The following is a 21,342-nucleotide window of genomic DNA, read 5'->3' as shown; positions in this document are numbered from 1 at the left end:
TTAAGACTTAAGAATTCATCTATTTGTTTGTATAGCATCACTATGAGACAGTACATCTTTGTAGATCTGTAGAGATCTGCTCCAAAGGGGTGTGCTATTACTTAATGATTGTTGTATGTGTTTAATAATAATAACAGGAAAAGCATTTTACTAGCAGAAATCTTTCCTAAAATGAATCCCTTACAGCCTTGCCTAATAAGGGCAAACCAGTCACAGATTATATAATAATCTGAGGCTGACCATCTCAGGATGATCACCTGCTAGTTATTAGCTTATCCTGTTATGGCTCCTGACATGGAAAGAACCCAGATGTCCTTCAACAGAGCAATGGATACAGAAAATGTGGTATATCTATACAATGGAGTACTTACTACTCAGCTATTACAAAAAATGACTTCATGAAATTCATAGGCAAATAGATGGAACTAGAAAATATTATCCTAAGTGAGTTAACCCAATCAAACACACATGGTATGCACTCACTGATAAGTGGATGGATATTAGCCCAAAAGCTCAGATTGCCCAAGATAGAATCCACAGACCACATGAATCTCAAGAAGGACAACCAAAGTATGGATGCTTCAGTCTGTCTGAGAAGGGGGAACAAAAATATTCATAGGAGGACATATGGAGATAAAGTTTGGAGCAGAGGCTGAAGGAATGGCCATTCAGAACCTTCCCCACCTGGAGATCCAGCTCATATATATACAGCCACCAAAATCAGACAATATTGCTGATGCCAAGAAGTACATGCCGACAGGAGCCTGATATAACTGTCTCCCGAGAGGCTCTGCCAGAGCATGGCAAATACAGAGGCGAATGCTCGTAGCCAATCATTGAACTGAGAACAGGGTCCCCATTGCAGGATTTAGAGAAAGGATTGAAGGAGCTTAAGGGGTTTGCAGCCCATAAGAACAACAATACCAACCAACCAGAGCTCCCAGGGACTAAACCACCACCCAAAGAGTACACATGGACAGACACATAGCTCTAGGTGCGTATGTAGCAGAGGATGGCCTTGTTGGGTACCAAAGGGATGAAAAAGCCCTTTGTCCTGCCAAGGCTGAACCCCCCAGTATAGGAGAATGTTAGGGCAGGGAGGCAGGAAGGGGTAGATGGTTGGGTTGGGGAAAAGGGGATAGCATTTGAAATGTAAATAAAATAATATCCATAAAAAACTAGTTTCATTCTTCTGGGTGTGAATAACCTTTTGTTGAAGGTTGTCCTTGTTCTGGTGTCTGTTTCTGTCACCTTTGTCAAGGACCAGATGGTTGTATTTTGATGATTTTCTCTCATTGGCTTAAACTTCTGCCTTTGTGTTACTGTCATGTTGTCTTTGTTACCATGACTCTGTGATGATAAATAGAATATCATAGTAGAATAAATAGTAAAACATAGTATTGCTCTTTCTGCTCAGGATCTTGTTGGCTATTCAGGACCTTTTCTGTTTCCATATTAATTTTCAGGATTTTTGTCTGCAAATAATATCTTTGGATTTTGATGGGGATTGCATTGAACCTATGAGATGCTTTTTGAAGAGTGACCCATATTTACAATGTCAATCTTCCCAATCCAGCAACACAGGTGGTCTTTCCATCCCTCCTACTATTCCTTTCTTCAGTGACATATAGCTTTTGGTACTGAGGTCCTCTCATTGCTCTCAACATTGCTGGCTAAGCTCATGCCTCAGTAAAATTTTTGTGAACAGAATTGTCTTCTTGTCTCTTTTTCATGGAGTCCATGCAGATTTTTTTTTTTTTTTTTTTTTTTTTATTATTTCAAAGATGCATGCATACCAGAGGAGTAAGGGTTCTATAAATGTTACTTAGATGGGGCTGGTTGATAATTTTTTTTTTTTTTTTTTTTTTTTTTTATTAACTTGAGTATTTCTTATATACATTTTAAATGTTATTCCCTTTCGGTTTTCGCAAACATCCCCTCCCCCTCCCCTTCCTTATGGGTGTTCCCTCCCACCCCCCCCATTGATGCCCTCTCCCAACAGTCTAGTTCACTAGGGGTTCAATCTTAACTGGGACCCATGGCTTCCCCTTCCACTGGTGCTCTTACTAGGATATTCATTTTCTGAGGTCAGAGTCCAGGGTCAGTCCATCATATAGTCTTTGGCAGTGGCTTAGTCCCTGGAAGCTCTGGTTGGTTGGCATTGCTGTATATATGGGGTCTCGAGCTCCTTCAAGCTCTTCCAGTTCTTTCTCTGATTCCTTCAACAGGGTCCTGTTCTCAGTTCAGTGGTTTCCTGCTTTCTGTATTTGCTGTATTCTTGTGTCTCATGAGCGATCTGCATTCACATTTTGATCATCCGTCTTGAGTTTCATTTTGTTCTAGGCATCTAGGGTAATTCAAGCATTTGGGCTAATAGCCACTTATCAAGAGTATATATGTATGTCTTTCTGTGATTGGGTTAGCTCACTCAGGATGATGGTTTCCAGTTCCAACCATTTGCCTACGAATTTCCACAAAGCCATTGTTTTTGATAGCTGAGTAATATTTTGTGTGCAGATGTACCACATTTTCTGTATCCATTCCTCTGTTGAAGGCATCTGGGTTCTTTCAGCTTCTGGCTATTATAAATAAATACGATGAACATAGTCACGTGTCTTTTTTTATAGGTTGGGGCATCTTTGGGTATATGCCCAGGAGAGGTACTTGGATCCCTCAGGCAGTTCAATGTCCAATTTTCTGAGGAACCTCCAGACTGATTTCAGAATGGTTGTAGATCTGCAACCCCACCAACAATGGAGGAGTGTTCCTCTTTCTCCACATATTCTGTCACCTGAGTTTTGATCTTTCTCACTGGTGTGGGGTGAAATCTCAGGGTTGTTTTGATTTGCATTTCCCTTATGACTAACGATGTTGAACATTTCTTTAGGTGTTTCTCAGCCATTCGGCATTCCTCAGCTGTGAATTCTCTGTTTAGCTCTGAACCCCATTTTTTAATAGGGTTATTTGCCTCCCTGCTGTCTAACTTCTTCAGTTCTTTGTATATTTTGGATATAAGCCCTCTATCTGTTGTAGGATTGGTAAAAATCTTTTCCCAATCTGTTTTTTGTCCTAACCACAGTGTCCTTTGAACAGAAAGTTTTATGAGATCCCATTTTGATTCTTGATCTTTTTCATGGGTGTTTTTGTTCAGGAAATTTTTTCCATGCAGATTTTATATTCTGCTTCTTTGACGATCCATTCATTCATCCACCCACACATTATTTATTTCTAAGTGTTCTTTCAAGGAGTGTTTAATATCTTCTAGATCTAGGATCTTAGTATTCTTTAGAGTTCTTTGCTATTTTACCTTTGTTATTACACCAGCTCATTTTATATTCTGATTCTTCGACGGATGATTAATTAATTAATTAATTATTTCCAAGTGTTCTTTTGTGGAATGTTTGGTGTTTTCTGGGTCTAGGATCTTAGCATTCCTTGGAGTTCTTTGCTATTTCACTTATTTTCTTTTAAATGCTTAAATCAATTACTGTGAAATTGTTAACTTTTGGAAGAAAAGTTTTTCCTTGGTTCTCAGTTAATGTTTGTTCCTGTGTTGGGAGAACAGCTCTTAAACTTCCGTGTAAGGATAGCCTTCCCTTGAAAATGTGTCCTGGTGTGTCATCTGTGGTCCAGAGTTTAACCCTAGATTCATTTCACTGTGCATTTTCCCCATTGCATCTCTGGATGTTACTCATGAGACAGAATAGTTCTCACTGACTCAAGGTCTGACTGACCCACATTCCCAGTAGATTTTGCAAATAAGGAAGAAATACATGCTTAGATACAAAAGTAAGACAGGCACCTTCTGTAAGGCTTTCTTTGCACATCTTCTTTGCTATTAGAGTTCAAAGAAATAAGAGAATTTCTCACAGTTTCTTTGCAGGAAGTTCAAAGGTAAAGAGGGGATTGAGCTAAATGGATTATAGTGTAGAGTTATGTTAATGGATTCAACACTATTTCTGAGTAACTGACAAAAGTTTAAAGAGAACTGTCATGGTTGAAGTCACCCAGCTTGTATCAACACTCACAGACAGCACTAAGTGAAGTGAGACCTTTGTAGAACAGCATAGGTGGGCAAGGGACAGTCAGAGGAGGTGGAGATGGGCACTTATATGTAAATCAAGTGTTTGGGGAGGGGTGGAAAAGCTGGAGTGTGTGACTCCAGAGTTCAACACAAAGAGCCTAGAGACATGGAGGATTATTTCTGGAGTGTCCACACATTACCAAATCATCTGAGCCCTGCAGACTGAAAGACTTTAGTACTCACAGCTCATGGCTCTCTAGTCTATATTGCTGTATATTGGCATCTGGGTTCCATTGACACCCAGTGTGGGGTAACAGGTGAAGGTCAGTAAACAGCTTCTCCTGTAAACTCATGTATTATTGCAACCTACCTATCCAGAAGTCATCCTCCTGTTCACCATGTTTAATGAGGTATCTCATGCAAGAGAGCTCTCTGCTCACCCTAAGTTCAGTTTAGCTACCCTATTCATCTTAGGTCCACACAGTGGAAATTAAGTACAGCCACCATGCACCCGAAGCGATTGGGATTATCCAGTCCTAAATCCACCCCATCCTGCAGAAGCCACAGATGCTTGCTACTTGAATTCTCTGCCCATGGTGTCTGCCTCTTGACTAACTCAGGCTCTTCCTCGGATGGGTCCCCATGCTCTGACATGTTCCCCTTCCCTTGTAATATTTGAATATAATAAAGCATTCTTCAAATGACAGCCTGTTAAATAAACACGTATTTTTAAATGCTATGGACAGTTTTACTACTGCTTGACTTTACTGTGCTCTTATATTATTGGGACAGTGTTCTTGTGTAGCCATGAGGAGTTTTAAGCTTGATATATAGCTGAGGAGGACCTGGGATTCATGTTCTTCCTGCCTCTACCTCCCAAGTTTTGGGATTACAGTTATGTGCCACCATGCCCCTGTCTCTCATTTTCACCCCTTTGAATTGTGTCATTTATTATAATTACCTCAACACCAATTTCAATATAGGAGATGAGTGTGTTTGTGTGTATAGTAGTGGCCATTTTTTCTCATATCTTCACCTCTTTTTTTCCTTTTGGTTACTGTCACCACAGGTTTATTTCCTGACTGAACTTTCAAGGCTTTGCTTTCCTTCCTTGGTCTTTCTTAAACTTAATTTTAAATTAGACTTCAATTTCGCCCTTCTGTGAATGAGATGAGGGAGTCCAGATGTTGCTCTCTTGGTCAGAGCAGTTTTGCAAACTTTCTTTGTTGAGAAAGCAGTCAAAATCACTTACAAAATGTTGAAGTCATTCTAAGACGTGGCTGATACTGACAAGGAAAGGGGAAATCTCCCACCCAGACATCAGTGTGTGAGAGAGATGAGCGAGACAGTTATGCATGTTCATGGCTGGCTGAGGAAGCACTGGCAGCCTCTGTGCATCTGCATTATTTGGGGAATTATTTGGGAAGGATCACAACATATACAGACCTTCTGGAGAGTGGCTAACACTCACCTGTGGTTACATCACCAACAACACCCTTTGCCCCCTGTGCTGGCAAAGACCCTCTGCTCACACCACCCTCACATGCTCTTGGAAATTGCCAATCTTCTGTATGCAGAAGTTCTTTCCCCCAGAAATCCTGTTCTTGGGATCACACAACATGCAGCCTTTTGAGACTTGTCCTTTTCACTTAGCAAAATACATGAAAGCTTTTCTTGCTGTTCATTAATTTTTTTAAAGGTTCTATCAGCACCTGACCATTACAGATGCAGATACTCACAGACAACCATCAGACTGAGCCTGGGGACCCCCAATGGAAGAGTTCAGGGAAGGACTGAAGGAGCTGAAGAAGGTTGCAACCCCATTGGAAGAACAATATCACCTAACTAGGCCACCCAGATCTCCCAGGGACTAAACCACCAACCAAAGAGTTTCCATGGAGGGAGCCAGGACTCCAGCTCCATATGTAGCAGAGGATGGCCTTATCTGACATCAATGGAAGGGGAAGCCCTTGGTCCTGTGGAAGTTTGATGCCCCAGCAGAGGGGGATGCTAGATCAGTGAGGCAGGAATGAGTGAGTGGGTGGAGGAGCACCCTCATAGAGGTGGGGAAAGGGGGAGAGAGGATAGAGGGTTGTGGAAGGGTAACTGAGAATGGGGATACCATTTGAAATGTGAAGGAATAAAATGATTAATAAACAAGAAAATTTTATTAGCACATACTAATTTGCTTAAATGTACAGTGGCTGAAAAGCATGATGATGTTTATTTCTGGCTTTTAGTGATCTTAAATAAACTCACTCTAACTAATCACACACTGGTTGGACTTTAGTAGCTTACAGTGAGTGTATATAGTGCCCATAACAATTGCTAGCTGGGCAAATTATCCCCTGGACTCCTGTGATAGAGTTTGTCATTCAAAGAATATATTTCCCAGAAGAAAAACCAAGTTTAATCTTTTTTGAAGGAACACGAAGCCATCTGGATCTATTATCAGTTCCTATATGTAACACCCTGCCTTTAGTCACAGATTGCTACACATGGACGTCAGGTATGATTAGTAGTAGGTAAGGAAAAATAGATTGTGAAAGCTAATAAGAGATACTAGATCAGGAGGGTAATTGCCGCACATAAAACTTCCTGAGAGACTATATTTGAATCACTACAGGCACCGTGAGATGATGGCTATTCCATACTTTGTTGCTTGAATCAGAAAACAAAGTGCATTTATATCAATGCTATGGTTTTCATGCTAAATATATGAAATCACTTTTTCATGCATATCTTAGTAGAGCTGGGAAAAATTCTGAGAAGAACTTAAAGATGTCAAGAATTAATTTCTCCAACGAAACGGAAAATATATGGGAAACAGAATTTCATCCAAGTGTGCCTCTATGAAAGGAAATCATAGCTCTAACAGAAAGCTATGGTATCTGAAAGGATGGCTATTTGGCTGCTTTGAAAGGTCCTTGTAAATCCCTGCAGCAGTGCGGAGATGTGAAACCGTTCTGATGAGACTTGATTGTAAAACAGTTGCTAGGCTTCTGAAGTGAAAATTTCCTAGTTTATGGTTTTAACTTGTTCATGATCTTTGGGGTCCTTCATTTCAAAAACAATTTGAATTAAAGCCCCCACATAGTGAATCCCATGTCATCATGTGATCTTTCTCTAGAAGGGGAAAGTTTGTCAACATACATTCCTGTGACATAAAGCAACCTCAACCATGACACAAGTCTGAGAATGGTCTGAGTGGAAAGGAATGGGGAGGGGGTGCTTAAGGACGGTCACTGGTTATGTTTAAATTTAGCTATCATTTTCTAAGCCTGACACATTGCTAAAATTTCAGGAATTGATTTTTTTCGATTTTTTATTTGCGGTTTAAATGTCGTCAACTTTTAATTTGCCACATTTATTTTTAGGAGGTGATTATGGGAGAAGGGGGCTTGTAATACCCAGTCTCTGTTCTGAAACATGGACCTTTAGTATTGTTCCTCTTAAAGACAACACGATTGCGTGGAAATTCCACCTACCATAGCCCCAGAAAGCACATCGAGCATCCTTTCTGTGTTGGGAATGTGCTCCTTCATTGTTTTGATAAATATGAATGATGGACTAAGGGCTCACGGGAAGGATTGAAATGTAGTAAGAAAAGGTCTCTCCCTGCCCAGTGTAATCAGTAATGCCTTCAGTTAGAAGAAAGACGAATTTAATTGCACAGATTACTTCAAGGGACTAAGGGACAGGATGATATAAATAGCAGTGTCAAGGATGATAGATTAGCAGTGTCAAGCAACTCGGGATGATAGAACAGCAAATAGGGTATGGACTTGTGACTCGACGAGTTAAAAAACCCTTTGCCTTCGCACAGATGTCATCGGCAAAACCCATGTGATTTTACAAATAAGTAACACTCACTAAGGCTTTACTGAAGGCACCACGATGTGAACTAAGAGCAACAATACTCCATCAAACTCCACTTCATATGCGAGCACCTTACACATTTCTTTCTCACAAGGCTCCGCTTCCAATCTGGATTTAGTTAGACTTAAATCTGCTTTTAAGATGAAGGATAGGATACTTCTGAGTGCAGCAGCGGAGGGATCTGACTCTGTCACGGCTGCAGCATCTGCCCGTGCACTTCTGCAGGGCTCCTATCACCTCCTTGTTTCTCAGGCTGTAGATGAGAGGATTGAGCATGGGGGTCACTATGGTGCCCAGCACAGCACCTACCTGGTCCTGGTCCGGTGTGTGGGAAGAGGTGGGTGTCATGTAGATGAAGATGGCCTGACCGAAATAGAGGCTCACAACAGTCAGGTGGGAGGAGCAGGTGGCCAAAGCTTTGCTCCTCCCCTTGGGAGAGTTCATCTTGGGGACAGTGAGGAATATGAGGGCATAGGAGGTCAGGATCAAAGTGAATGGGGCCAGGAGAAAGATAATCGTTGACACAAACTTCACCATCTCGTAGACGGATGTGTCTACACAAGACATTCTCAGAATAGCCGGCATCTCACAGAAGTAGTGATTGATCTCCCTGGAGCCACAGATAGGAAAATTCATGGGGTAGGCGGTATGAACGAGGGCTGCAACAACTGCTCCGATCCAGGTGGAGGCGGCCATCTTCAGACAGACCTTGGGGCTCATGAGAATGGCGTACCTCAGAGGGTTACAGACTGCCACATAGCGGTCATAGGCCATTAGTGTCAGTAAGATGCACTCAGCAAGGCCAAGGGTGAGGAAAGAAAACATTTGTGTGGCACAGGCAAAGAAGGAGATGTTCCGCCTCCCGGTGAAGTAGTTGGTGGCTGCCTTGGGCACTGTGCAGGAGATGTAAGCCAGGTCAATGAGAGACAGCTGACTGAGCAGGAAGTACATGGGGGTGTGGAGACGGGGGTCCAGCCAGATGAGGAGTATCAAGAGGGAATTTCCAGCCGAGGCCAGGGCGTAGATGAGAAGGATGAGGGAGATGAGGAGGTTTGGGTACCTGCAGCTGGGAAAGAGACCCAGCAGGATGAAACTGGCTGTAGTTTTATTCCTCCTGTCCATATCTTCATTCAAAAAATTTTTTTATATCAACTGAAAACCTACAAAGGTAAAAGGAAAGCTATCACAGAGAAAGCATTTGGCTGAAATAATTTGAGTCTCTCGGTCAGTACCTCTGGGGCTGGAACTCTCGCAGGTAGGTTTCCACAGGCGAGGAATTGGGGTAAGGGACGGGGATATGGAATTGTGGAGGAGATGGGCAGCAGGAGCTATAATGGAAAATCCCAAGTTGCCGGTCACTAGGGCAAGTTACAAAACACTAACAGAACAGCCTGCAGTTATCCGAAAGGTTCAAGAAGACAGCTGTCAGTTGACCTGAAGCTAAATGTCAGGCAATAGATGTGGTCGGCTATTTCCTTTCTTAAACCTACAGGTCAATTTTTGGGCCACACACAACAGCCTTTTGCTAGCTACACCAGAACGTGGCTAATTACTTCTGTGCTTGGCCTGAGCTGCAGGAGCATGGCACTCAGATGATGCCTGCTGCCCTGTGCAGATCAGTTTTCATGTCCAAATCATAAAAGCTCTAGTCACCCCATGAGAAGGAATTAGCTCTTCATTCTTTTCCTGTTCTGCCTGCCTTGTCTCTTTCAGGGTGTGCTGCTCTTTCTCTGTTCCCTCCCCAAATGCTTGCTTAACTTTTCTTCTGTTGCCCATCTTGGTTTTGTCTGGGGTACCTCTAAGGAACCACTCCAATGGCCGAGATATTTCTCCTTTTGTCCAGCAGCAAAAGCATCTTATGGTTTTGCCCAATTGAAGTATACTTTACCCAGGACTTAGCAAGATCATAGCCTACAGTTATTCTTACTAGAACAGTTTAAGAATTAGTTTTTTTGATTATAACCTATAACCCAATTGTTCTTTTCCTCCCATCTTTGATATTTCATGTGAACATCAGTCTCTTGAAATTATTGAATATTTCTTTCTCTTTAAAATTATTTCATTTTAGGAGTTTTGCCTGCATTCAGGTCTGTATCCCATATGTGTGCAGTGTCCATGGAGGCCAGAAAAGGGTGTTAGAGCCCCCTGGAACTGGAACTACAGATGTTAATGGCCAAGCAAGTTCAGGGAATTGAACTCAGTCCTCTGCAAAGAGCAGTCAGTGTTTTAAACTGCAGAGCTACCTCTCCCAGCATCCACATTGCTTTCTTGAGTGTTCTTTTCTACCAATCTCCACTCCAGAGAATCTCTTAAGCTTCCCTGAAAGCCCTGCTATTCTTTACCTATTGGCTGTTGTAACACGAGGACCCAGGCTCATCACTGGGTCAAGACAGGCTTTGACCTCTAGTCAATCACTTACTGATTATAGCATGGTGGCCTTTTTTTTTCTTCCTATCTTTTTCACTTGTGGAGGAAGTGCAATTCACATGATCATGACTTCAACATAAAGAACATTCTGTCTTTTCTCAGGTCATAGACTTACCTCTTCTTGCTTTTGCAGAGTTTCTACCCTGGTACTATGGTTCAAGCACAAGCCATCAACCAGAATTAACTTCCTTCAGGAAGAGCAAAATCTTCCTCAGTAGTGATCTTCTTTCCCGCTTTACTTTCCTGTTTTGTGTTGCAGTGTGAACCTCGGTTAGCCTGTATCACCCTTCTTGCCTGTCCCATAACACTTTTCAATAAATTAATCAGTTCTTGTTTAGAGAACCTTGACCTTTGACCTCATAGCCCATGGAAACAGACTCCCTACATTTTGATTCACACCTTGCTCAGGTCTGAGAGCAGTGTGTTGGCTCACTGCTGTGTTCTGGCCAGATCAAGAGCTGCCAATTCTTCTGTGTGCCATGGAACTAGGGAGCCATCAGGGAGTCTCATGGGAGTCTGTCCCCAGACTTCAATTAATCACACACCTAGAAACCTCTGATGCAAACCTCACTGTCCAGTATTTGGTGTTTGTTTGGTGGAGATGGGGAGGAAGTAGCTTGGCAGAGGCAGAAGGAAACAGACTCTGAACAATCAAAGCTCCTTCAGGGTCTCATGTGGCAATGATCCTGTCTGACCAAAGATGAGCTGTTATCCAAGAAGAACAGAGAAGAAATAACTAATATGTGATAAGGAAAAATAGCCTAAACATAGTTCTGATAATCTGGGCTTTTCACAGGAGAAAAGATTAAAGTGTACACCCACATTTTGACCTTGTTGTACCAGATTCTAAGCCAGGCACCAGAAGTCCAGTTCCCTTCTTGAGTAGAGACACCATACTCAACCACAGGCCATACTGACCAGAAAACCAGAAAGGAACCAGAAACCAAAGAACAAAACACCCATCCGACAAAGACAAACTAAAAAATCTGAACCTAAACCTAGAATCACTCCAAACCCAGATGCTTAGATGCTAGCATAAGAATACAAACAATAGCCAAAGCAATATGTCACCACCAGAGGAAAGATATCCTACTGCTATAAGCAAGCCCTGAATATTCAGCTGAAGCTCAAGAAAAAGGCATTAAAACCAACTTTAGAAGACAATACAGGTCCTTAGAGAGGGAATAAATAAATCCCCTAAAGAAAGCCAAGAAAGCCAAAGAAACAAGCAAAACAATAGAAGGGTATAAATAAAATTGTTCAAGACCAAAAATGGAAATAGAAGCAATAAAGAAAACACAAACAGGACTGGAGAGATGGCTCAGAGGCTAAGAGAACCAGATGTTCTTCCTGAGGTCCTAAATTCAATTCCCAGCAACCATGTGGTGGTTCATAACTGTCTATAATGTGATCTGGTGCTCTTTTCTGGCCTACAGGCATACATGTAGACTGAACACTCTATACACAAAAAATAAATACATATAAAAAAAGAAGGAAAACACAGAAAGATTGTAGAAATGAAAAATCTAGGTAAGTGAATAGGAACTACAGATGTAAGCATCACCAACAGAATACAAGAGACAGAAGGGAGAATCTCAGGTGTTGAAGATATGATAGAAGAAATTGATACATTGGTGACAGAAAATGTTAACCAAAAAATTCCTGACACAAAACGTCCAGGAAAGACTAAACCTAAGAATAATTGGAATAGAAAAGAATTCTAGCTCAAAGACCCAGAAAATATTTTCAACAAAATCATAGAAAACAAATTTCCTAACCTAAAGAAAGAGATGCCTATAAGGATACAAGAAACTTACAGAATAACAGATAGATTGGAGCAGAAAAGAAAGTCTTCCTGCCACATAGTAATCAAAATGCTCAACACACAGAACAAAGAAACAATGTTACAATCTTCAAGGGGAAAAGAACAAGGAACATAGGAAGACAGACCTATTAGAATTACACCCAAGTTCTCAATGAAGATTCTAAAAACCAGAAGGGCCTGGACAAATGTCCTGAAGATATCAAAAGACTACAATTACCAGCCCAGACTACTATGCCCAGCAAAACTTGCAGTCACCATACATGGAGAAGACAAAATATCCCACAATAAAGTCAAACTCTTATCCAACTTAACTAAGAGACACAGACAGAATAACTAAATTAACAAAATCAGAAATGAACAGGGGGACATAACAATAGACACCAGGAAACCCAATGAATCATTAGGTCATAGTTTAAAATCTATAGTCCCCCAAAATTAGAAAATCTAAAAGAAATGGATAATTTTCTGGATAGATACCACTTACCAAAGTTAGATCACCAATATAAATAGATCTATAATAGAAGCAGTCATTGGAAATTTCTCAACAAGAACAGTAACAACAGCCCATGGCCAGACGGTTTTAGCGCCAAATTCTATTAGACTTTCAAAGCAGAGCTAACACCAATACTCTTCTAATTGTTCTACCAAACAGAAATAAGAGGAATAATTTATGAGATTACAATCACTTCGATACCCAAACCAAACAAAGATTCAACAAGGAAAGAGGATTACTGATCAGTTTCCCTTATGAACATAGATGCAAACACACTCAATAAAATTCTCACAAACTGAATCCCAGAACACAGCAAAAAGATCATCTACTGTGGTCAAGTAGGCTGCCTCCCAGAGATATTAGGATGGCTCAATATTAGAAAATGAGTCAATGTAATCCATCAAATAAACAGACAGAAAGAAAAATAAACCCATATGAACATCTCATTAGATCTCAGAAAAGTTTTTGACAATCTAACACCCCTTTTATGCTAACATATCAGAGAAATCAGGGATAAAAGGGATATACCTCACCCAAATAAAGGCAATTTACAGCAAGCCTATAGCTAATATGTTCAATGTAGAAAGGCTCATAGCAATTCCACTAAAATTCTGAACAAAACAAGGCTGTCCCTTCTCTCCATATATTCAATATAGTAATTTACATTCTAGTTAGAGCAATAAGACAGCTAAAGGAGATCAAGGAGATACAAGTTGAAGAGCAAGTCAAAGTATCACTATTTGCAGATGATATAATATTATACATAAGTGATCCTAAAAATTCTAATAAACACCTGTGAAGTGATTGGATACAAGATTAACTAAAAAAAAAAAGTCAGTAGACCTACTGCACACAAATAACAAACAGTCTCAGGAAAAGCCCAAACAAACAGGGAAACAGCACCCTTCACAAAAGCCACAAATGGTATCCATCTTGGGGCAATTCTAACCAAGCAAATGAAAGATTTGTATGATAAAAACTTCAAGACCTGGAAGAAAAAAAATTAAGATGGTACCAGAAGTCAGAAAGATCTCCTATGCTCATGGGTGAGTAGTGAGTAGGATCGACAGAGGGAAAATAACCATACTAATAAAATCAATTTACAGATCCAAAGCAATACCCAGAAAAATTCTAAGACAATATTCTCAGACCTTGAAAGGACAATACTAAACTTCATATGGTATAGGGATAATCTCTTGTGTATTGTGTGGAGCCATCACCTGTCAACAAAAACTGATGGCCAATAAGTTGAGGCATGATTAGAAGGTGGGACATGCGTGTGTGTGTGTGTGTGTGTGTGTGTGTGTGTGTGTGGAGAGAAAAAAGAGAGACAGAGGGGAAGGAGAAGGTAGGGGAGGGAGAGGAGGAGGAGGAGGAATTCTGGGAAGGAGTCAGGTGTGAGGAAGTCACCACTGAGTGCCAGATGTCATCAAAGAGAAGCGAAAAACTAGCAGGTGATCTTCCTGAGATAGTTCTGCCTTGGATTAAAATCCATGAGGAATTTTCTCTTCTAGGCAATGCTGAGGAGAATTTCATTTTAGGAAAGATTCTCACCCTTTTGAGCAGATATCTGTAGAGCAACAGAAAAGTACTGTACTGTTTTGTAGTGACGCTATATAGACAAATAGATGGCTTTTTAATTCTTAATGATGATTCTATAAGATTTCTTAAAATTATATTAGTAATTATTAAGCTCTTTTATAATAGAATGGACTGCTATTAAGTCCTCTATGATAATCTAAACTGCAATGAGGACTGTCAGTCTTCATGTGTCCCGAATTAATTGCTTTTGAGTTAATCTTGTATCTAGCCACTTTGCAGAAGGTAGAATTTTTAGGATCACTTATGTTTACCACCATATCAACTGCAAATAATAATATTTTGACTTGCTTTCCATTCGTATCCCCTTGATCTCTTTTAGTTGTCTTACTGTTCTAACTTCAACATCAATTACTATATTGAATATATATGAGAGAAGAGACAGCTTTGTTTTTTGTTCAGAACTACAACTTAGAGCACATTCCTAGAAGTTTTAAAATAATCAATCGAAGGTCATAAAAAGTGAACTAAGGATTTACTATAGGTGCAAGGACAGAAGATAAAACACTGACTGGGTTTATCTATACGAAACTTACTAATAACTTAGAAGAATTATTATTTTTTTTATAAACTTTCCATGAAACTGTAGAGCTAGTGACAGATGATGAATGTTTAGCTGGATAATTACTCCTAGTAGACATGCATGTAAACATTCTCTGTTGTAAACTTCTTATTCAATTTGTGATTTGAATTTGTGTGCAACCTTGTGATGAACATTTTACCATGTGATCATGTATTTTAAAATGGATAACTGCTGCGGAAAAGGAGCAGGGATGGGCCTTTTCCCCCTTTTCTTAGAGAACCTTCATAGGAAATATTTTAGAACTTAGAAATAAAAGCTAAAACCACTTTTCAACATATCCCTTTTTCTTCTTGTGATTTCAACTAGCAGGCTGGGAGTTAAAGCAGAGATAAGAGTTCTTGAAGAGATAGATGAGACAAAGGCTACATTACTTAATCTCTTTCTGTTTTACTATGAGGTGCTAAGCCAGAGACTGCAGCTTCTGGCCTCAGAGCAACTCAGACAGACAGGCCAGCTATAGAAGCAAAGTGACTTAGATTTAAGACAGGTAAATGCTTTATTATTATACAGCAACCTTAATATCTCATAACACCATGTCTTACCACCACCGATGGATGCTTCCATACACGCTTACCTTCAAGACAGAATCAAGAAAGAAGTGATGGGGATGGCTCCTGGCAGTGAAGATGCTGAGCAAGTCTGACATATGAAGCTAAGGAGTGATAACCAGCCATGTGGCAGACATAGATTAGTTTAAATCTGTTATTAAGCTAAGAGCTAGTTGGAGAACAAGCCTAGTTTAAGGCCCAGGCATTTACTAATAAAATGTAAACCTCCGAGTTGTTATTCAGGAATTGGGACACAGATGGAAAAACCCTCAGCTACAAATGGCATAAAATATAAGGGCTCTTAGAATCTGGCTTAGAGCCTGAGAAAAAGCCTGGGTAGAAAGGCAGGGAACAAGCACTTCCCAGAGCCAAAAGCAGTTTCCTAGCAGTGGGATGAAGTGGGGTGGAGGTGTAAGTGTGTTTAGGAGGCATGGGCAAGGGACAAAGGCTAAATCCCTTCCAATGAGAGGGAACCAAAAGCCTCAAGAGCCACAACAGACAGTAGTATACTGTGGCCTGAAATCACCTACCCAGAATGGGCAGAGGTCAGAGGACAAGCCCAACCCAATGTGGCGGAGTGTGTGGGCTTGGAACTACCGGCTGGTATAAACTTCCAACTACTTAGAGTTGGGCAGAGAGAAGGACTTACAAGACGGGGGCAGAGCCATTAGTTAGCAGCCTGCTTGGTGCTAGCTGAGTAGCAGAGAGACTTGGCAGAAGCCTGCTACAGACATGTAGAAAAATGGTGGGAAAAGCTGGAAAGTCAAAAGGCTTGATAAGACACTTGGGAGCTCCTGAAGGACAAAGTCAGAGATTAAAAAGAAAAATATTTTATGTATTTTTTGTAAAAAATGTGGGTTCATATAACTTTGTTACAATTATTAGCATAAAAAGTCATATGTACAATAATGATTGAAATTTTGTATATCCTTTTTAAGAGAGATCAGAATAAAGCAAACTTAGAGATTGAAAAAAGACTGAAAAATTAAATACTAGAATGGAGGCAATAGAAAAGAGATTGGAGAATCCTGACTCAGAATAAAGGATCTTCAGAGGAATCCACGGCTTGTGATGAAATTACAAAACGGCAATCCATAGAAATGATAAACCAAGAGGCTTCAGCTATGAACCCACACAATCACTCTAGAGGCATTGATATCACCAAGGAGCAGTTACTAGATGAAGGTCTGTATGCTGAATTAAAAGCGCAGATTCTGTTTAATGAAGTCACCTTGGAACAATGTCATACAATAGCTTATGTGTTTTACTTTGTAGAGTGTAAAAATTTAAAATTTGTACATGTGTTAATACACCATACGGTTGATATATGTTTAGAATTCCAAGGGGCCTCTCTGCCTTGAACTCTGAAAAGGATGATTCTGAGATTGCACATTTTTTAGAGGTGATGGCTATCTTTGAGATGCCTTTAGAGATCGAAGCTTGATGCTTAACAATTTTAAATGTCAATGAGACAGTTGCTGAAATAGACTGGATTTTTGAAAGGACCGATGGATTAGATCAACTTGGAGATGCCTGAACTTCAGAATGGAAGGAGGGAAATGTGTTGCAGAAGAGGTTTTGCCCTTGCTTCAACAGGAGGAAGAACTATGTCTTCCATAAAAATTAACAAAGATTAGATTTGAGCAGGGAGATCTTCTGAAAATGTTGGCAGCAGATATGAGGGAAGAAACCAAGACAAACAAAACAGGTAAACTATATGCTGATCCCTCTACAGGGGACAGTTTTGAGACTGCTAAGGCATGAAAGGGTCTCTGTGTAGCTAATAAGTCTTGTTGGTTACGGAGTCCTCAAGATGGCATGGACAGAAATTTATATCAAAGTTTGAACATACAGTCCAAATGGACTTATAAAGTTAGATGCCTTTTTTTTCTGCTTGAACACAGAGCAAAGAATCATCTTTTGCTGGTTCCTGCATACTGCATGTCCCATACACAATGCAGAAATGCACATTGTGTTTGAAAGGTTGTATGTTTGCAGAGTGAAAAGATTAGACACCAAAGAAGACAAGGCAAGTAGCTCAGGTAATCCTACCTTACAAACTGCCTCAAATGCTGTTTCCTCAAGAATCTGCCTCAAGGACGACGTCAATACAGCTAGGTAGCTAGTCCAGCACACAGATTGTTCCACTCAGGACTTCAGTTGAGCACTATACTTTACCATCACATGGAGACTGAACAGCAAATGACCCAGTTAACTCTCCTAGGACTTGGCCAATATCCCAATTTTCATAGCTCCCTGCCCCCAAAGAACATCACCCTCAGGCAGCAGGAAGCAATTTTAAGAAAACAATGCCCCATTTTCCAAAAATGAGATGGTGGGTAAGAAGTGTAGGTCAGCATCTGTGCGTCACTGCCAGAAGTCTCCTCACAGGGACCTGGCTGACGACGACCAGCCACTGTGGGGAAGAGTGTGAGGTAAAAGTTGGTGCCTAGGGAAGCAGGTCTTGTAGTCATCAACATGTCTCTTAGGAGATTTGATTGCAGAAGTATCTCGGCTTACTAACTACAACCTCTCAAATGCCAACGAAAACAGAGAATTTTAATAATTTCTATACGCTTACCCTGAAAGAACTTGGGAGAGGAAAATTTGCAGTGGTTAGGCAATGTATATCAAAATCAACTAGACAGGAGTATGCTGCCAAATTCCTGAAAAAAGAGGGCAGGAGTGCCGGGCACAGATTCTTCTGCATGCGATAGCTGGAGCTGGCCAGGTCTTGTTCCCACGTGATTAATCTGCATGAGGTCTTTGGAAATGCAACCAAAATCATTTTGGTGTTAGAATATGCTTCAGGGGGAGAAAATTTCAACCTGTGTTTACCTGAGTTGGCTGAAATGGTATCTGAAAAATGATGTTATCAGACTCATTTAACAAGTCCTTGAAAGAGTTCATTATCTACATCAGAATAACATTGTTCACCTTGATTTAAAGCTACAGAATATACTTTTGAACAGTATATACCTACTTGGGGACATAAAAATTGTAGATATTGGAATGTCTCGAAAAATCGGGAATGCATATGAGCTTCTGGAAATCATAGGAACACCTGAATACTTAGCTCCAGAAATCCTCAACTATGATTCCATTACCACATCAACAGATATGTGGACTATTGGCATAATAGCATATATGTTGTTAACTCATACATCACCATCTGTAGGAGAAGATAGCCAAGAAACATATCTGAATATTTCTCAAGTGATTGAGATTGTTCAGAAGTCTCACAACTGGCCACAGACTTCATCCAGAACCTTCTAGTGAAGAATCCAGAGAAAAGACCAACAGCAGAATCCTGCCTTTCCCAATCATGGCTGCAGCAGTGGGACGTTGGAAGCTTGTTTCATCTTGAGGAAACTTCAGGATCCTCTTAAATTCAGGATCTGACTCTCAGGTCCTCTGAAGATAATACCACTAAGTCCTGTAATGGAAGCTGTAGAGACAGAGAGGACAAGAACATCTGTGAGGATGACAGCTTAGTTTCTAAAAGATTTCCATTCAACAACTTGTTGCCCAGCCCCCACAAACTCTTTCCAGATTTGTTTTGTTAGCATTTCTCTTTGTGACTCTTCCGGACTGACTTGGAAACTTGAAATCTCTGGTGTCAGATTGTGTTTGTAGCTTCATACATAATATGTTTATATTATAAATGCACTTTTGCTTAGAAGAACTTAAGGAACAGTTCAAATGCTAGCCTTCTATTAGCTAGCATATCATTTCCTGCCCTGAAAGTGTTTTACAGAGAAAAATATTTAAGTATATGACAAAAATGTAAATTGTGCATGTGATACACATGCAAGTGAAAGAATTCAAGTTCAGTTGAACTTATAAAAGGGGTTATATTATGGTTAGTAAAGACTGAACAAAATGAAAACATAGGAATTTAATAGGTTCTCTCTAAGGTAAGCCCTATACCAGAACTCTATTAACAGAGAATTTGTTTGGAGAAATGCTGTCAAGGGTAAACCATAATATGTACTGCTTTATGAATATTCCAGAGACATTTTAAAATTGAAAATGCTTTCCAGTTAGCAATAGCTTGAAACTGTAAGATTTTCTTTTATGCCATGTGCTCTGTGAGAGAACACAGTCAACCAGAGCAGGGAGGAAGCCAGATTGATCCAGGCTGTTTCTCTGTAAATTGAGCCAAAGCACGACATCATTTCCAACTCCTGCATTTTGTACATGCATCATATATCTCATCTAGTAAGATCTAGAAGATCTGCACGGTATGCAAATAAAAGAGGCCTTCATGCTCTAGAATTATTAGAATAGAGGAGAATTAGGTAGTAGTAAATGTGTTCTAATTTCAGTCAGACATATTCATAAAGGGAAATGTTAAGTGCAGGCACCTGACTTAGTGTTGGGTGTCTCCTAAGTCTCAGAATGCAAGCCCATCATTTAGAGCATAGGCACATCTGGAGTTCTTGTGTGAAATTCTAGTGAGTGAAGAGGCGTGACATGTAGCTACCTTCAGGCTCCCTGTGTGTGTGTTCTGTTGGAAGCAACACATGAGACAGTCCAGTGTTGTCAATGATCAATATCCGTGTTCAGGCCGGATGGGAGTGCCTAGGAACTGCTTTGGAGATTTCCCACTGGTGTCCACTTTAAACTGTAATAACATCATGTTAAGATAACAGATTTCATAAATAATAATGTCATATTAAGATAACAGATCTCATAAATATGCTACTATATTAGACTCCATTGCCAAAACAAATTAAAAATCTGTGTATTTCCACCTTGATGTGGGTGTTAGTCTAATAACCTGTAAATTTTTGAAAATGTTAATAAAATTCCAAATTCTTTTGAATTTTAAACTATTTAAATTGAGCATTGGTGTCTTTGTTTGACTAAACATTGAGTTCCTTTTACATCTTTGTTATTTTAAAAGGAAAAATTGTTTGCCTTTTGTATATATGTGTGCATATGTGTATGTGTACAGGTATGTATATATATGTATAGATAGATAAGATATAGCCTTTAAACAACTTCATGTTAGATATTCTTTCCTTGTGTATTATGCTCAACTCAGGTGCCAAAGGAGCCCTCTTATCTGAATGATAACTGTGCACATACATTCTTTAAGAAGTAGTTTGTTGGCCCAAGAAGCCAAACACTGAAGATGCTAAATTTAACTCTTGTGTTTCTGAAATTGAGGAGCTGTTGGTAAATTATCGATTGCTTGTGTACTTTCCATCAGTGTTAATTCAGGTAAAGTCATTAGTCAGTCATTAGGAAATGTGATTACTTTCCCAAATGGTGGCATTTTATTGTAAAACTTTAAAAAGTATGATGCCAGATGCCAAAAGTAAGCATTTGAAATTTTAATTTTAAGACATTTGTTTAAAACCACTTACTGTCTATATATTTTTTTTCTGAGGAATCCTGAGATAGTTTGTGTGTTCCCCTTAGTTAATGGGATACCAAGTTGTAAATTCCCACACCTTTGCTTGGGACATTGCTTATTGAAAAACAGCAGTTAGTGGTCGCACAATAAAAAAACAGTCTTTCCATAATAAATGGGATGGATGGTTTGGTGGGGGATGGATGATTGTCGTTGCTTTAGGGGACTTGACTACAAATTGTTGATTCTCTCCTGTCTAATGTTAGGGGTAAACGTGGGGAGAAAGGATGAAATGAGAAAGGGGGTTATAGTAATGATAGAGTAAAAGTGTAGATTATTGAATCTACTTTTAGACTAGAAATCAACAACAAGCCAAATAGTTCACATTTGGTATGGATTTTGTGTATTGATTCAAAATTACCATTATGTTTTGCTACAATATACTGTACATATGTTTCAACATTGTTTTAGGTATTATACCTATGCAACTCATTTAATTTAAAAATGTAATGTGAAGTTCTAGTCCTTGAAAGCTACTATTACAAACTGCTTAGGATAATTAAGAAAAACAAGTTGGTAGCCAATCAATCAAACTTGTAGTC

The 21,342-nt window shown here is 39.8% G+C and overlaps 1 protein-coding gene and 1 pseudogene across 1 annotated transcript; one reads left to right on the top strand and one right to left on the bottom strand.

Annotated features, from left to right (window-relative positions):
* Positions 1-8,017: 8,017 nt before the first annotated feature.
* LOC116908635 (olfactory receptor 2T27-like) lies at positions 8,018-9,025 on the bottom strand. Its single transcript, XM_032911890.1, has one exon. The coding sequence runs from the start codon at positions 9,023-9,025 to the stop codon at positions 8,018-8,020; it is 1,008 nt and encodes a 335-aa protein (XP_032767781.1).
* Positions 9,026-17,856: 8,831 nt separating this feature from the next.
* On the top strand, positions 17,857-18,944 carry LOC116910480 (annotated as a pseudogene).
* The last annotated feature ends 2,398 nt before the right edge of the window (positions 18,945-21,342 follow it).

Source organism: Rattus rattus, chromosome 9 (genome assembly GCF_011064425.1).
Source record: "Rattus rattus isolate New Zealand chromosome 9, Rrattus_CSIRO_v1, whole genome shotgun sequence".
Classification (NCBI taxonomy): domain Eukaryota; kingdom Metazoa; phylum Chordata; class Mammalia; order Rodentia; family Muridae; genus Rattus; species Rattus rattus.
This window is presented reverse-complemented; position numbering and strand designations above follow the sequence as displayed.

What these genes read in the sequence shown, in the direction of transcription:
- LOC116908635 (XM_032911890.1), bottom strand. Translation starts at nt 9,025, where the DNA reads ATGGACAGGAGGAATAAAACTACAGCCAGTTTCATCCTGCTGGGTCTC.